This window comes from Psittacula echo (genome assembly GCF_963264785.1).
Source record: "Psittacula echo genome assembly, chromosome: 7".
NCBI lineage: Eukaryota > Metazoa > Chordata > Aves > Psittaciformes > Psittacidae > Psittacula > Psittacula echo.
The window spans coordinates 30,045,526-30,061,276 of NC_137740.1; the positions used below are offsets into that span (position 1 = coordinate 30,045,526).

The 15,751-nt window shown below is 42.9% G+C and overlaps 1 protein-coding gene across 1 annotated transcript in view; it reads left to right on the plus strand.

The window, feature by feature from the left end:
• The window catches only part of MCF2L2 (MCF.2 cell line derived transforming sequence-like 2), a gene marked incomplete at both ends in the record, with an annotated part of 161,846 nt that overhangs the window by 19,545 nt on the left and 126,550 nt on the right, over positions 1-15,751 (plus strand). The window contains one exon of the mRNA XM_080623389.1: positions 10,836-10,950. Within this exon, the coding sequence (XP_080479515.1) occupies positions 10,836-10,950 (115 nt within the window). The remainder of the gene's footprint in view (positions 1-10,835; positions 10,951-15,751) is intronic.

Below are 15,751 nucleotides of genomic sequence, written 5' to 3' on the forward strand. Positions count from 1 at the left end.
TTTTGGAGGTTTCTGTGTAGCATCTTGTGGCAGTTTCATAAGCTTAATAACTAACTGGTTTGCATTCAGCAGAGGTTATTGACTGAACAGAGGTGGAACCAGCTGTCTTCTTGCCTGCAGTAGAGCATCTCGGGGTCACATCTTCCTAGATTTCCTAATAAAGTCGAATCTCCATGGTGAACAGTGTTAGCAACTGCATAAAATTGCTCAAACCTTTTTTCATCCCACTGTTCTCAGTGTAGGGTAACTAGGAAATGTTACTGTAGCATCATTCCTAAGACAATTTTTGTTGCAGAATTCTCCTTCAGCTGTCCAGGCATTTGCCTGCATACCATGTGCTTACTATAGCTCTGCCATGCCAAACTGGAGAGGATAGTAACTTGGTATCATTGTTAAGTGCTCCATACCTGACTGCCAGAGATTTCAATGCACAACAAGGTCTGAGAAGCATTAGGTGATCAGAGAAAGCTGGGCACCCCTTTTCCTTAAGGTGCTAGTTGTTTAACAGCAAAAAATAATGATAGATGGGCGGTATTTGGCAGTCTCTTAATCCAGGGACTGTTGTCAAGTTTGAAACTAATTGTTGCTGAAAGTACTGCTTTGGGAATGCTACTTATATCCCTTTTATTATTGCTAAACTGATGTTAAAATATTCCAAATACAAGGAAGGGAACAGGGAATCTAATCACTGTTCAAGTCTGTTTGGGTCTTGATGTTAACTTCAGTCAGATTGCATCTGGGATGCTTGTCTGCTCTTCATAAACAAGAAAACACTTATCAGCTGAACTCTCTAGAATACTTTGCTTGCTTTTTCTGCACCAGGCATGCAGAGCTGCTGAAACCAAGATTGTCGTTTTCAAGGCCTTTGACTTAACTGATACATGAATGCCTGACAACACTTACATCAGTGTAAAGAACATCATGCATGTTGAGAATTCAGTGCCTCACGTGTAATGCCTATCTGGTAAAATGTGAAGGACTGCTTTTCTCAAACCCCATAACCTTGCAACATTTGAGGCCATTAATAAAAGCCAAGTATGGTATGAAATGAATAACTTGTGGAAGGGGGTTTACTAAGCAGGAAGAAAACTCCATTTCCATTTCCAGCTAGAACATTAAACATGGCACAAAAATGTCATGGATAAATATGAAAAAGAATTTTCTTATTTCTTTATGGATTCATCATTTCTGTAGTGCCTATATTCTCACCTGCTATTTTAACAAATTCAAATCTTCACATTTGATGTACTTCTTTTATTCTTTGAAGTGATAAGAAAGATGTTAAATAAGACTGTTTAAACCTGAGGTGCTTAAAGTCTTTGGAAATTATTCTTTATAGAAGGCAGGGATGAGAGGCTTCTTTGTTAGGGATTGGCAAATAACTGGTTCAACAGCATACAAATACTAATAACAAATACTGGAAGTGAGTGAAAAGATATCTTTCATGCCCCCATCTACATAAACAACAAATCCCATTTGAAGAATTTTCAGGCTTATCTAAAATGTCCCCACTACAGTCCAGAAATAATATCCTAGTAAGAAATAGGGCAGCATAGTTCATAGTTTCTAAGCTGATTTTAGTCTGAAGTTTACAGCTACATTTAGAAACTTGAGTGCTTCCACTCTGAAATCCCCATGGTAGCCTATGAAGAATCATAGAATAGTTAGGGTTGGAAAGGACCTTAAGATCGTCTAGTTCCAACCCCCCTGCCATGGGCAGGGACACCCCACACTAAACCATGCCACCCAAGGCCTCATCCAACCTGGCCTTGAACACTGCCAGGGATGGAGCATTCACAACTTCCCTGGGCAACCCATTCCAGTGCCTCACCACCCTCTCAGTAAAGAACTTCTTCCTTATATCCAATCTAAACTTCCCCTGTTTAAGTTTGAACCCGTTACCCACTGTCCTAACACTACAGTCCCTAATGAAGAGTCCCTCCCCAGAATCCTTATAGGCCCCCTTCAGATACTGGAAGGCTGCTATGAGGTCTCCACGCAGCCTTCTCTTCTCCAGGCTGAACAGCCCCAACTTTCTCAGCCTGTCTTCATACGGGAGGTGCTCCAGTCCCCTGATCATCCTCATGGCCCTCCTCTGGACTTGTTCCAACAGTTCCATGTCCTTTTTATGTTGAGGACACCAGAACTGCACACAATACTCCAAGTGAGGTTGATCATGAACATAAAATCATCTACTCAGAGGTCCCTTTAGCCCAGTATCTTATTCTGTTGCTGACCACTGGCGGGTCACAGGTGTAAAATATAACAAGACTATTCCTTACTGTCCCTTCTTGCCTGCTGCAAACTGAGTTTAGGTAAATGTCAGAAACTACTATACTTTTAAAAAATTTGTTTCTGTAAAAAAGTGTAACTTTCTTTTTCCTCTAGCAAAAGATTGGTTTCTTCATCCAATGAAAACAGATCTGTGTACTCTACTGCCTCATTTCGCTTATTAAAGTAATTCACACATAAATTACCTCATTTGATTTTGATTATTATACTTTTGTTTCCCAGGCAGCTCTGCAGTTTTTCCTTAAAGTCTGCTGCTTTTCATTATGCACAAGAAGCCACAAATATTTTGGTGCTTCAGTGCTTGCCTACAAGGAGACCAAAAGTCTCCTGATACTTAGTTTATTTCCTTGTTTTCCATGCTGGTATGTTCCAGCTCAGTAGCCACTGTCTGAAAAACAGCCCTCTGCTCTTTGGCTTCATTAATATGGGTAAAAGACACTCCCAACTTACTTGTAGAGTGTATTGGGCATATAATACGTACTTTTCAGAACAACTTCATAAAAATGGTATATACTGATTTATACTAGTTTGGGTTATTTCTCTCCTTCTCTAGGCTGCAGCCTCCAGAGGCCAGCTAGCCAACTCTTCCTTGCATGCAGCTTGGAGGGTGTTAGCAGTGAGTTTGATTTGTGCTACTCCAAAGCCTCCAGCTTTTTCGAGCTCTCCTGTTCAATCCTGTGGACCCCAGATCCATTTGTCCAGTGATAATGGATAAATTGTTGACTGTTGCAGTGTGTTGTAAATGATTGTTTATTTGATTAATACCCGCTTTTTATTAACAGCTGGTGGCAGAATATATAATATTCCCTTGCGGTAACCAGAAAAGAAAGAGTAGAATGATTGAAGTCAAAGGCTCTTTGTTTTCTGTCCGGGTTTCAGCTGGGATAGAGTTAATTTTCTTCCTAGTAGCTGGTACAATGAATGCTGTGTTTTGAGAATACCATGAGAATAATGTTGATAAGACACTGATGTTTTAGTTGTTGCTAAGTAGTGCTTACCCTGATCAAGGACTTTTTGGTTTCCCATGCTCTGCCAGTGAGAAGAGACACAAGAAGCCAGGAGAGAGCACAGCCAGGACAGCTGACCCAAACTAGCCAAAGGGATATTCCGTACCATAGAACATCATGTTCAGAATAAAAGCTGTGAGGGGGTGGCCAGGAGCTACCACCTGCTACTTGGGGACAGGCTGGGCATTGGTCAGCGGGTGGTGAGCAGTTGTATAGTGCATCACTTGTGTTTCTTGGGTTTTATTCCTCTCCCCACCTTATTATTATTTTATTTTGCTTTATTTCCATTATTAAACTGTTCTTATCTCAACCCATGGGTTTTACCTTTTTCTGATTCTCCTTCCCATCACACAGGGTGGGGGAAAGTGAACAAGCAGCTGCATAGTACTTAGTTGCTGGCTGGGTTTAAACCGTGACATCTTCTCTGGAAATAGCTTATTAGAAAGACGTTCCTCTACTACTGCTGTGTAAAAACTTCTTAGAAGAGGATGTGACCGTCTTGCGGTCTCTGACCAGATGGTAGGAATTATGTAACAAGCCTAATGAGCTTGGTGTTTGATTGTGTCAGGGTATCTAACACAATGAATGTGTTAGATACTAACAGCCTCCTGTTTGTCCTGACCCTCCTGCTACCAGACTAAGACGACTATCCACACCAAGAACAGGGAAACTCTCCAAAAGTTTCCCTGGTTGCTGTGGTCATAGGAAAGACTGCAGTGTAGTGTGATGATGTCCTTAATCACATAGTTCTTTGGTCATCTTTTTTTCCATGTGTTGATCTAGCCCTGCTTAGCTTGTGAGATCTGGTGGCAGTGCAGGTTCTTGTGGTTAAATTCTAGTTTTGAAACCTCTGCCTAAAAACTGAACTCACAGTTACAGGAGTAAAGCTGTGACAACATAGGAGTGCACAGCTATGTTTGTTTCCTGTAGCTGTTCAGGGAACTAGATCACAAAGTTGGGTAGTACTGAAAACGTATCTATTCTACACACACCAGTTTTCATTGAAGAATGGTAAACCGTTGGTAAAGTGTTGTTCTTCTCCTTCTGACAGACTAATAACCCACTGTACCAATCTGTTCTTGGAACTAGTACTACCCCTCCTTTTTTATCTGCAGCTTCACAACCTGTTCCTATCTGTAATTACTCTGTCAAGGAGCCCAGTCTGTCATTTGCAGCAATAATTGATCCTGTTACTAAATCACAAATTTATTAGACAAACTGTCACGAAGTGTATTAGCAGAGATTCATTTTCTTTGTGTTCTGCTCCTATTAAGTCAATGGACTTCAGTGGATGGGAGACTATATCTGAAAATGGTAACTGACTCTGAAGCCATTTTAATTTCCAAAGCCTGGAGGGTGTTTGGCCATCTGCTTCCTGTTTAAACTGAGTCTGTTGGAAAACCTGGCCTGACCTCACCAAAAGGACAGTTTGGAGTTTATGGTCTGTAAAAATTTAAACCCAGGAAACATGATTTAACTTTAATAAGAAATTCAGCATTCACAATATGACTTAGAGAGGTCTCTGCATGATAGCAGCTCCAAGCAGTTAGCCTGCGTGCATCAGCAGAATTTGAAAGAAAACTTTCCACTCTCCAATGCCAACTGATGAGTTGGTGTCAGTGGCAGGCTGGGGAAGAGAGTACTGTAAACTTGCAGACAAACTTTTGGAACTTCTGCCCATAGCCTGTCGGGGGGGCGGGGGGGGGGAGTTGTTGTTGTTTTTTTATTTTGGAGTGGGAAGGGCAGGGGATTTTAGGGGGTTTTGAGGGTTTGGGTGGAGGTTGTTTTGTGGGAATTTTTTTTTTGTATTTTTTTTTTGTGGAGTTTTTTTGTTTGTTTTGGTTTTTGGGGGTTTGGTTTGGTTTGGTTTTGGTTGTTTTTTTTGGTGTGGTTTTTTGTTTGGTTGGTTTTGGGGGTTTTTTGTCTGTTTTTTGTTGTTGTTGGATTTTTTTCCTTCCCTAGAGGTTCAGCTATTTGGTAAGCTGTAGTTAAATATTACTTTCTGAATCCTACCCTTGGTGTAGACCCTGATTCCCTAAATCATAAATATTATTGATCCCTGGACAGGAAGTATAGGTGGGCTAGAACTGGAGAGTGTGAGATTTCCTAGGATCATCATTGTGTTCAGAAACCTAGCCTGCAGTTGTGATTACTTGCTGCTTTTATATCAGTCCTACCAACCTGCAGCTTCAGCTGTGAGAGCTCTCAGAACTCAGCACTCGCATCTTATTTGTCAGTCACACCCTTTACCCTGCAAAGCAAAATTAAATTTTCTCTGCTGCCATATCCCGTTCTCCCCTGTGCATCTTCCTCCTCCAGTTACTTCTGCTGTTTGTTTTCCACAGCTGAATTCTGGCCCCATCTTCACTGCAACAACTAGCCAGGCTGCCTTGGCAGCTGGAAAGCTTATCTAATAGGAACAACTATGAACACCGTTTTGTGTCCTGGGACTTGGGGACTGGCATACACAAGAGTGAGCGATGGTCCCATTACTGTACCTTGTACTACTCCAACACTGCTTGTGTTCCACCTCTCCTACTTTTCTTTGCCTTCCATATGAAATCTGTAGTTTTTGTCCTGTCACCCCGGTTCTTCCTGTCCCTTTGCCCTTGGGCCACAAGAGAAGGGGAAAAGTTGAGCAAAAAGTTGGGGTGGAAAATAAGGAAAGTGTCCAGGAGAAGGAGGAGAAGGGATGCTGTCAGTCTGAGTAGCAAACCAGGCAGAAGGTCAAGTTGACTGTAATCTTTTCCTGCTAAATCTTGCCTTTCTCCAGACAGTCTAGTCTTCTGCTCCTCCAACTCCTGACGTTGTCTGCCTTGTTTGTGCTCCAAGTTGTTGAGTTTGACACGCCTCTGTGTGTGTGATCCTGATTGCAAATTTTTTAATTGCTTGCTAATAATTCACCTCTGATCATAAATCAATATCGTTAATCAGAATTCCCTTCCCTGAGCAGCAGTAGAGCAAAGGGGCTGTACCTTTGACATGATGAGTTTGGGCTGGATGCAAAGCAAGTTGCTGTCTGCAGAGTTAGAGAGCAGAAAGGAGATGGATCTATTGAAGGAAATTGAGGGAGCTGAATCAGGGTGGCAGTGTTTGTGGGTGCTGTCTGAGAGGGGAGCTCAGGTCTGCATCAGGAGATGTTAGACGAAATCTTGCTGAGTTTCCCCACCAGGCAAATCTGACGCAAGCTGTGACAGAGCAGCCTGTGGTCTAACTGAGGAGCAGTGACACACAAGAGATTGCCAGCAGGATGGCCTGGCTCCCCAAAGACAAGGTCAGGAGTGAGCCTCATGTTAGGTCAGCCAGACGATAGCCCTTAACCTCCTTTCCTGACAGCTGAACCTCCAACGCTTGTGGCGGCTCCTTGCAACGGCCACTGCCACCAGCTGCTGCTCTTTCCTGACCTGGCACCATCGTTTGGAGCTGCCAGGTGTTGGAGGTGACTGGGTTGCTTGAAGAGTGTTGCAGAGTGGCATCTAATGGCGCCTGGAGGAGCTGCAAGTCAGCGAGACAGGCCTGTGCATTGAATAGAGACAACAGGCAGGCATATGGCTATGCTCCTGCTATCTGGTTTTCAGTGCATCTTTGTTTCTGTCTCTGACTGCACTAAATTCGAGTTATCTCTTGCTTCTCCCATGGGGCTCTTTAGCTGAGGTCGTGCCTCATGTTGCTTTGGCTTTTTGTCAAGCTTCTTTGCTCCTTGTAGTCTTTGGGTTCCCTTACCTTGCTTCACAGACACTGCTGAAAAGAGCCGGCATGCCTCTGGTAGCCGTAATGTAACCCTCTCAGCTTTGTGCTGTGTTCATGTGGCTCACTTCTCACCCCTCAGCACTTCTCTTCTGTCTCACTCCTCCAGCCCTCTATCATTTAAAATGGGTTTTTTTTGGGAGGTCTTTTGGATTTTTTTTGGTTTGTTTTTTTTTTTTTCCCTTTTGAGGACTATTTTTCTTTTGGACTTTCATGGAGCTGCTGGAGCTTGTTCTTCCTCCTTCAGTCTTAATTATGATGAATTGTAACATTTTCTGTTCAGCAATTCAGTTCTTTTCACAAATGATGCCCAGGAGTGTGGGGGTTATGCACAGTCCCAGTGTGTGCAAGGGTCATATACAGGCAGTCTTGGCACCAAATTCCATGCACTTAGTCCTTATGGCTGTGGAGCTGACTGAAGACTGTCCCTGTTGGTTTTTATTTTGTGCTCTTTGCCCTTCCAAGACAATGAGTAGCAGCCAGTTAAAGGCTGCTTTCAAGGACTAGAAGAAATCTAGTGGCAATTCCCCGGTAAGGTTATGGCCCAGAAAATAAGGGCTGCAGCTTGTCAATTCACATTCTGCAGAAATTTGCATACTGCAGCAAATCTTGTTTTAGTGTCAGGGAAAAAAAAAAAAAGGCATTAACATTTAGATGTATTGAACTGCTTTCTTATCCAGAGAAGAGAGTTTTCCAAACACCCTTGGCGTATAAGGAGCTTTCTTTATATCCCTTAATATTCACTCTTGTTGCCTTGCTAGATATATGGATAAATGGTTATGGATTGTTTTCTCTTGTACCTCAACTACTTTTTAAGCTTCAGATATGGGCAGGAACAAGCCACTCCTAATGTATTTGTGTTATTACTTGTCAGCCAACACTTCAGACATTCCTGCTCTCTCCTTTTTATAGTACTTAACAATTTCTGATCACAAAATTCTCTCAAATTGCACTGTAATTTTATGGTATGGCAGGAACTGAGCATTTCTGATTTATTTCCTTGTCTGAAATATAGCTACATTCAAGAACTTCCTGAATGTTCTTCTGTTTTGGTTACAGCAGGAAGTGCTGACTTCACACTGGAGAAGGAGATGGAGCCTAAGAGCTAAGAGTGTGTGGCCTAGTCAGAGGCAAGGAGCTAGCTCCTGGCTCTTAGCTGAATGCTTCCCAAATGTCCTCTTAGATTTGCTGCCAGTGATGAAGGGAAGTGACTATTCAGTCTGCTTACATTCACTCCTTGGATGGCTTTTTGTAGGAGAAGATCCTGTGACAAAAATACACACCCACATACATACAGTGCATCATCAGCCTGCCTTATCTAGCTCAGGAAAAAGAAACCAGAGGAAGAAGACCACATATATGAATGTGGATGCAAGAGAAGGAGAAGATAAAAGGGACACAAAGAGGTTCAGGTCAGCAGGAGCATTAGAAGTTCCATGTGAAACTTGTAGTTTAAACAAATCTTGAGTATAACTGCAGGTAAACTATCAGGTGTTGAAAGAGAGGATCCAGGGGAATCTTTATTTTATCTTCCAAGGGCAAATACTGCTGCTTTAAACCAAAATTTTCCAGGTTACTCCATCTTTCCCATGTAGAGTATCTTCACTTATTTGAGATAGGTGAATGGGTAAGCTTGGTGCCCAGGAACCATGTGACTGCGTACAAGATACCGTTTACGAAGTATCTTGGCATGCATTTAACTCTGCAAGAGACAGAGCAGGCCAGCTCCCAATTTCATTTTCCTGTATTACTGTTTGTCTCCAGCAGATGGCACTGAGAATCTGTAACAAACCACCCTAACTGGGTACCTGCAGTTTGTTGTTCATGGTCTCTAGAGTGCAGAAATCTGGAGGAAATCTGACTAATTTGCATGACCGCATATTCTGTGTCACTGCTGACTGCAGATAATGCAGCTAGAGTGCCATGAGATCAAACTGCCATGCATCAGCATTTGTCCTTATCCCAAGGCCAACGTGGAGGTCAATGTGGAGGCTGTAGCTCTGCTCAGCATTTGAAATCCAGTTCACTGCAGCGTGAATTATAATATTCCTTCTTTGCATTTTGGCTGAAAGCCTTCTGAATCTCTGTAGGCCTGTTTTCTCACTAGCAGAACGAATTTAGTGGATGATCTAACACAACTGAGGCATTTTCAGATGTAATAAAAGCAAGAATCAACCTTCAGAAAGGAAAAGAAGAACTAACGATAGTGTTCTGATAAAGCCACCATATCACCAAATGTCAAGAAAGAAAAGGGTTTCCTTGTTAAAAAATCCTGTTTTCTAGAGCTCTGACTTTTGTTTTATGTAAACATTGTATTCCTCACAGCATCCCAGTTCTCTGGCTGGACAGCACAGAAAGGACCTTAAATAACACAACTGAGGCTGGGACGGTTGGGCAGAGGCAGGATTAGGATGAGCAAGGGACTGATCGCTCTACATAGAAATAGCTAGGAATTACTAGAGCACCCTCTGTGCAATGACTACCAAAACAGGAGCAGGAGCAACTGGTTTGTGGCATCAGCTGTGATTATCAGTAGGGAAAGGCAATGGTATAGGGATTTAGAGGGTACTTTTGAGGAATGAGAACTCGTATTTTTTTCCCCAATGCTGTTTCCTCCCGTGCTCCTAGTAGCATAATTTACTGAATATTTTCCTTGAGGAAGGTAGTTTTCTGTCTCCCTCTCACAGCTTCCCCTTCACTAAGCGAAACTCCAAGTATGGCTCTTCCTTGAACAAGAATCTTCTAAGGGTGATAAATGACTAGAAAAATTGTGTGTGCTGCAGGACTAGGATCGCTTTTGGGTTGGTAAAGAATTCCTCAGCCTGGTGCAAAAAACAGAGATTGCAGAGTAAGGAGAAAGACTCAGGGAAAAGCAAGTCCTTAATGCCCTACCTGAGCAGTGCTAAGCAATAAGGTACCTGTAATGAAAGCTTTGTTTCATCATCTTCCTTTATGTGCCACTGCCTCATTAGTCTGCTCTTGGCTTTGAGTCCAAGTTGGTGTGAAAACTCCTGTTAACTTCTGAGTGGTTTGAGTGATGCCCTGTTAGGACTGGTCCTGCAAGTCAGCAGGGTTTGTGCTGTGTACTACATCTTCTTTAGCTGAGCATTGTGTCAGGAGAAATGTAAAGGCTGCTCGGTTATAAGGGCTCAGCACCATGCTTCCCATAGCTCTACCAGAGTTTGAGTACTGCTGTTTGGATCAGAGAGGCCCTCAGAGAGGGACTCTTCCTGACCTTGCTGCTTATGACTTTCCTGTCCTTTTTGATGGAGGTTTGATGAAAATAAACAAAATGGGAGCATTGATTAAGCACTCCACACACTTTCAGCATTTTTTTCTTTAAGAAAAGACTTAAGACTGGGATGGTCCTAAGTCTGTGTCATGGGTTATATGTGTGTATTCAAAGCTTCCATGCTGTAACACTTCATTTCCTTTAATGTCTAGAAGGAATCAGAAAGTGCTGTAACCTATACACAGGGAAATGTAATATTATCACAATAAATTATTTAGAAATGGGAAACAGAGAAACAAAGAAAGAAAGCATGTAATCAGAACTATGCAGCAGGTTAATGAGAAAGCTGAGAATAAACAATAGAGGTTAGAATCTCAGCTGGAGTAAACTGAGGTAATGAAACTCCAGTGGATTATAATGTCAAATGGGAAGCTGATCACGTGTACTGAATTTGAGTGCTTTTCACTGAAAGGTGCCAGTGTTTCCTGTTTGAGTATTGACCAGTCTGCCCAAAGGCATAAAATCACCTCCTCATCCTTACAACCTCTCTTTTGCAGGAGGAAGAGGGAAGGATGGGGCACCAATTATAACCTTTCCAGAATTTGCAGGATTCAGTGACATTCCTGATGAAGATTTTCTGAACGTGGTCACATATCTAACCAGCATTCCCAGGTAAGGCTAAGTACAAATGTCCAATGATTCCTCTGTGCCTGGCAAAATCTTGGGGCAGATTCTCCTGGAAGGCATGCTAAGGCACATGAAAAACAAGGAGATGCTTGGTGACAGCCAGCATGGCTTCACTAAGGGGAAATCCTGCCTGACCAATTTGGTGGCCTTCTATGATTGGGCTACGGAACTGATGGACAGGGGCAGAGCAGTTGACGTCATCTACCTGGACTTGTGCAAAGCCTTCGACACTGTCCCACATGACATCCTTGTCTCTAAATTGGAGAGACATCAATTTGATGGGTGGACCACTCGGTGGATAAAGAACTGGCTGGATGGCCGCACGCAAAGAGTTGTGGTCAATGGCTCAATGTCCTGCTGGAGACCGATAACGAGTGGTGTTCCTCAGGGATCAGTGTTGGGACCGGTCTTGTTCAACACCTTTGTCGGTGACATGGACAGTGGGATTGAGTGCGCCCTCAGCAAGTTTGCCGATGACACCAAGCTGTGTGGTTCGGTTGATACGCCGGAGGGGAGGGATGCCTCCAGAGGGACCTCGACACGCTTGTGAGGTGGGCTGATGCCAGCCTTATGAAGTTTAACCATGACAAGTGCAAGGTCCTACGCCTGGGTCGCAGCAATCCGAGGCACAGCTACAGGTTGGGCAGAGAAGAGATTCAGAGCAGCCCTGCAGAGAAGGACTTGGGGGTGTTGGTCAATGAAAAAATGAACATGAGCCGGCAGTGTGCACTCACAGCCCAGAAAGCCAACTGTATCCTGGGCTGCATCAAAAGGAGCGTGACCAGCAGGTCAAAGGAGGTGATCCTGCCCCTCTACTCTGCTCTCGTGAGACCTCACTTGGAGTATTGTGTGCAGTTCTGGTGTCCTCAACATAAAAAGGACATGGAACTGTTGGAACAAGTCCAGAGGAGGGCCATGAGGATGATCAGGGGACTGGAGCACCTCCCGTATGAAGACAGGCTGAGAAAATTGGGGCTGTTCAGCCTGGAGAAGAGAAGGCTGCGTGGAGACCTCATAGCAGCCTTCCAGTATCTGAAGGGGGCCTACAAGGATGCTGGGGAGGGACTATTCATCAGGGACTGTAGTGACAGGACAAGGGGTAACGGGTTCAAAATTAAACAGGGGAAGTTTAGATTGGATATAAGGAAGAAATTCTTTACTGAGAGGGTGGTGAGGCACTGGAATGGGTTGCCCAGGGAGGTTGTGAATGCTCCATCCTTGGTGGTGTTCAAGGCCAGGTTGGATGAGGCCTTGGGTGGCATGGTTTAGTGTGGGGTGTCCCTGCTCATGGCAGGGGGGTTGGAACTAGATGATCTTAAGGTCCTTTCCATTTCCTAACTATTCTATGATTCTATGATTTCCTACAGAGCTTTGCTTATTCAGTGGCTCACTGCTTTTAGTGGTGCTACCAGGGTGTACCAGTGATTCAGCATCCCTCCAGTCCATATGAAACTTTCCTATGTACAGGAGGACCTAAGAACCACTTTCACCATTTGCAGGGGAAAGCAAGCTTTACACAGGACAAGTTTTCTGTTCAGGGCTTGAACTGTGTGGAAGGAGGTATAGATCTGAAAAGCAGCAGTAAAAATAGCAGATCAAAAAGGAGCCAAGAGGGAACATTTGTGAAAACTCTCACGGGTGCTGGATGTAACAAGGGAAAGGTTGCATCTGGAAGGAGCCAAACTTACATAGGTTCTATTACTGTTTATTTTCTGAGTGCATCTTTCTGTGCAAGCTTTCCCTGTTTTGAGAAAGCAAGCTAGGTGACCTATTGACAGGATTCTGGCAAGCACCATGTGCTTTCTGATGCTTTATTTACTGGGAGACTGCTCCACAGCTAGGATGTTTTCCTTGCTGTTTGCTTGCAGCTGTGCAAGGGTAATGAAACAAACTCACTTCCACTGCTCTGAGGAAATGTGCTAACGCATGGCTACTGAATTACTTTTTGTTGATCCAAAAAAAGAGATTAATATTTTTTCAGTCCCCTGGTCCTATCTCTGGACCATGGCTGTTTGTGTTAGTTGGAAGCACAGCAAGGATTTATTATTTCCTGTGGTCTTCTATATAAAGGTGCTTAGAGGATGATGAAGGGAAAACGTGCCTCCTTCAAGTTTGAGTAAGAAGTTTTCCAGCTCCACCTACATGTATTCCCCATACTAAGTTGCCAAAGCAAGCTGAGAGAAACCACATACTGAGAACTTAACAGCTTCATTGTTTCACTCTGCTCTGCAGGTTTTGTGTTCTGACAGGAGAAACTTTGTTTTACGTATTTCTTCACTAGAGGCAGGACTGGGAGGATGATCAGCTTCACGGTTAATAAAACAACAATAGTAACTGAGAAAAGCACAAAACTAGTGTTCCAGTTCTTTGTATTTGGTATACTGGTGGGTGATTCCCAGTAACGTTGTCACATGTTGGGGAACTAGCATGTTGTCAATGTGATAGGCAGAAATGCTTTATGCTGCTTCAACCTGTGTGAAAGCCAAAAGTGCAGATGGGTTCAAATGAAATTAAACTAATTAATGAAGGATAGCTCTATCAGTGGCAGCTGAACTCAATGGCTCAGATGCAAACTCTAATTGAAGAAATTCATATACTCCTTAATGCTGGGACTTGGGAGAATATGCCAAGAGAAAGACTGTTCTTCTCTCTTTCCCCCTTGCCTCAGTATCCACTACCTACCAAACACTGGAGACAGAGTATTGGGCTAGATGGACCTTTGCTTTGATTCCGTTTACCAGTTTTGCGTTTTCTCCTGAGAAATCACAGAGCAATGTGCAAAGAATGGTGAGTTAAATTTCAAAACTTTGTAACTCAGGAGAGCTGCAATATGCTCATTTTACAGGTGATGAGGTATGTGTAAGTAATATCTTGCATTACAGGCTCACCAAAACTTGTGCTGAGTAAGTGACTATTCAGTTTGATAATAAACGACCTGTTCAAGGTCAGTGACAGGCTGGGATTTGAACCTGCACTTTCTGCAGACCAGCACATTGGTTTGACACTTAGGTTTAATTATAAATCACACTGTAGGGATGTGAGTTTCCCAGGGAGTTTGCTAGTATTTGTTACAGTGTTTTTAGAAAGATTGATTGCATTTCTTGAGCCACTATTTGAAACTTACCACCCTTCATGTGGATGGTGAGGGACAAAGGTAGTAATTTAGAAGAGGAAGAACCTGAGCAGCAAGCTTTGGCTGTGTGATTTATGACATAATTATATGAATTACAGTCTTAATGTGGCATAAATGGAAGACATGTTCAGGTGCAGCAGAGCCTTGCTAGTTTGCAATTGCTGGTCCATGCACCAAGAGTGTTTCTCATACCTCTTAGCAAGTAGTAAAGGAACTGCTTTGTTACCTTCATTAGCACTACTATACCACATACTACTGTGTGTATTACAACAGCATTCCTGTACCTGTTTTTTCACTGCTAGTAGTTCACCTTTTCTTTTGATTCTTAAAGAAGATGTGCAGATATCAAAGTGACGAAGAGAAGAGAGTAGTCTCTAACTCTTGGGGAGTTACAAAGGCTATGACTGTGGATCAGGTAAGATGAAGTGTAGTTTGAAAAGCAGTTCACCCTGTTTAGCATAGAAAATATTTCCTTCTTCGTAGCTCAGTGAACCAGAGTAATCAGCACCATTTTTCTGTTAAAGATAAGGAGAATATCTTTTTTTTTTTTTTTTGTCTGTTTCTGAATATCCTGTAGAATAAGGTTAATCTTAGTTGTGGAGATAAGATCTGTTGTCACAAGATGACAAGATTCAGTTAGTAACTAAGTCCCTCTGGAAAGATTGATCTTATGTGCCCATATGACAAAACATTGAAAAGATAGGCAGCAAATGTTATTATTCAGTGGTACAGGCATGCACTTGTCTTTGATGTTGCTGAGCAAATTGGAATAGCACAGTATTTTGGGGTGAGTTGTAAGTAAACCTTGCACTCTGGGCTTTCAAACATTAACTACTGTCCAGGATAGAAGATCAGCCGAGTGAGATTTTTGTAATTGGAATAATTTTCTTTCTGGTTCAACACCTGCTCATGAGAGTGCTCCACCAATGGGGTCTACATACATACACATTCACATTGAGTAACATCAGTATATGTACATGCATACCTCTGTGCATGCACACGTACAATGGGTAGCTCCAGAAAGGCCTTTTTTACTTTCTTTATTCCATGGCCAGAATTCCCTTCTCTTCCAACTGACATGGATCAACTACTTTGTTAAACAAGCGCCCCTCTCTCCTTCCAAAAGAGAGAGGTCGGGGAATTGGACATCTCCTGGCCTCCTCAAATCAGTAATCAAGGGCCAACCTAAATCAGAGATATTACTGTAGAGATGTTACAGTACTGACACTGAGAAAGTATCGATAGAGTGTGTGTGTTTGTTTTTAAACAAACTCCCTTCCTCTGGATACACACAAGTGGGGTTTCTCAGCTGCACATCCACTTGCGCTGAGGCTGCCATTGTGGCTAGTTTTCCTCCTGTGGCTGTTAGCCTGCATGTATTCCTTAGTGCCAAATGACATTCAGACCATGGTTTAGCCTTTTCTTTCAGCATGCTGACTGAAATGAGATCACTTGCTGACACTCTGTCTGTTTCCCTGGCTAAATTTAAGTCTTAAATCAGCCCTATCTAGTAAAAAAACCCAATCAAACATGCATACAAATACCATTGGCTTATCTTGGTGAAGACAATTGATACCACAGAATCATAGAATCAACTGTGTTAGAAAAGACCTCTAAGATCATCAAGTCCAACCTTTACCCCAGGACTGAGAT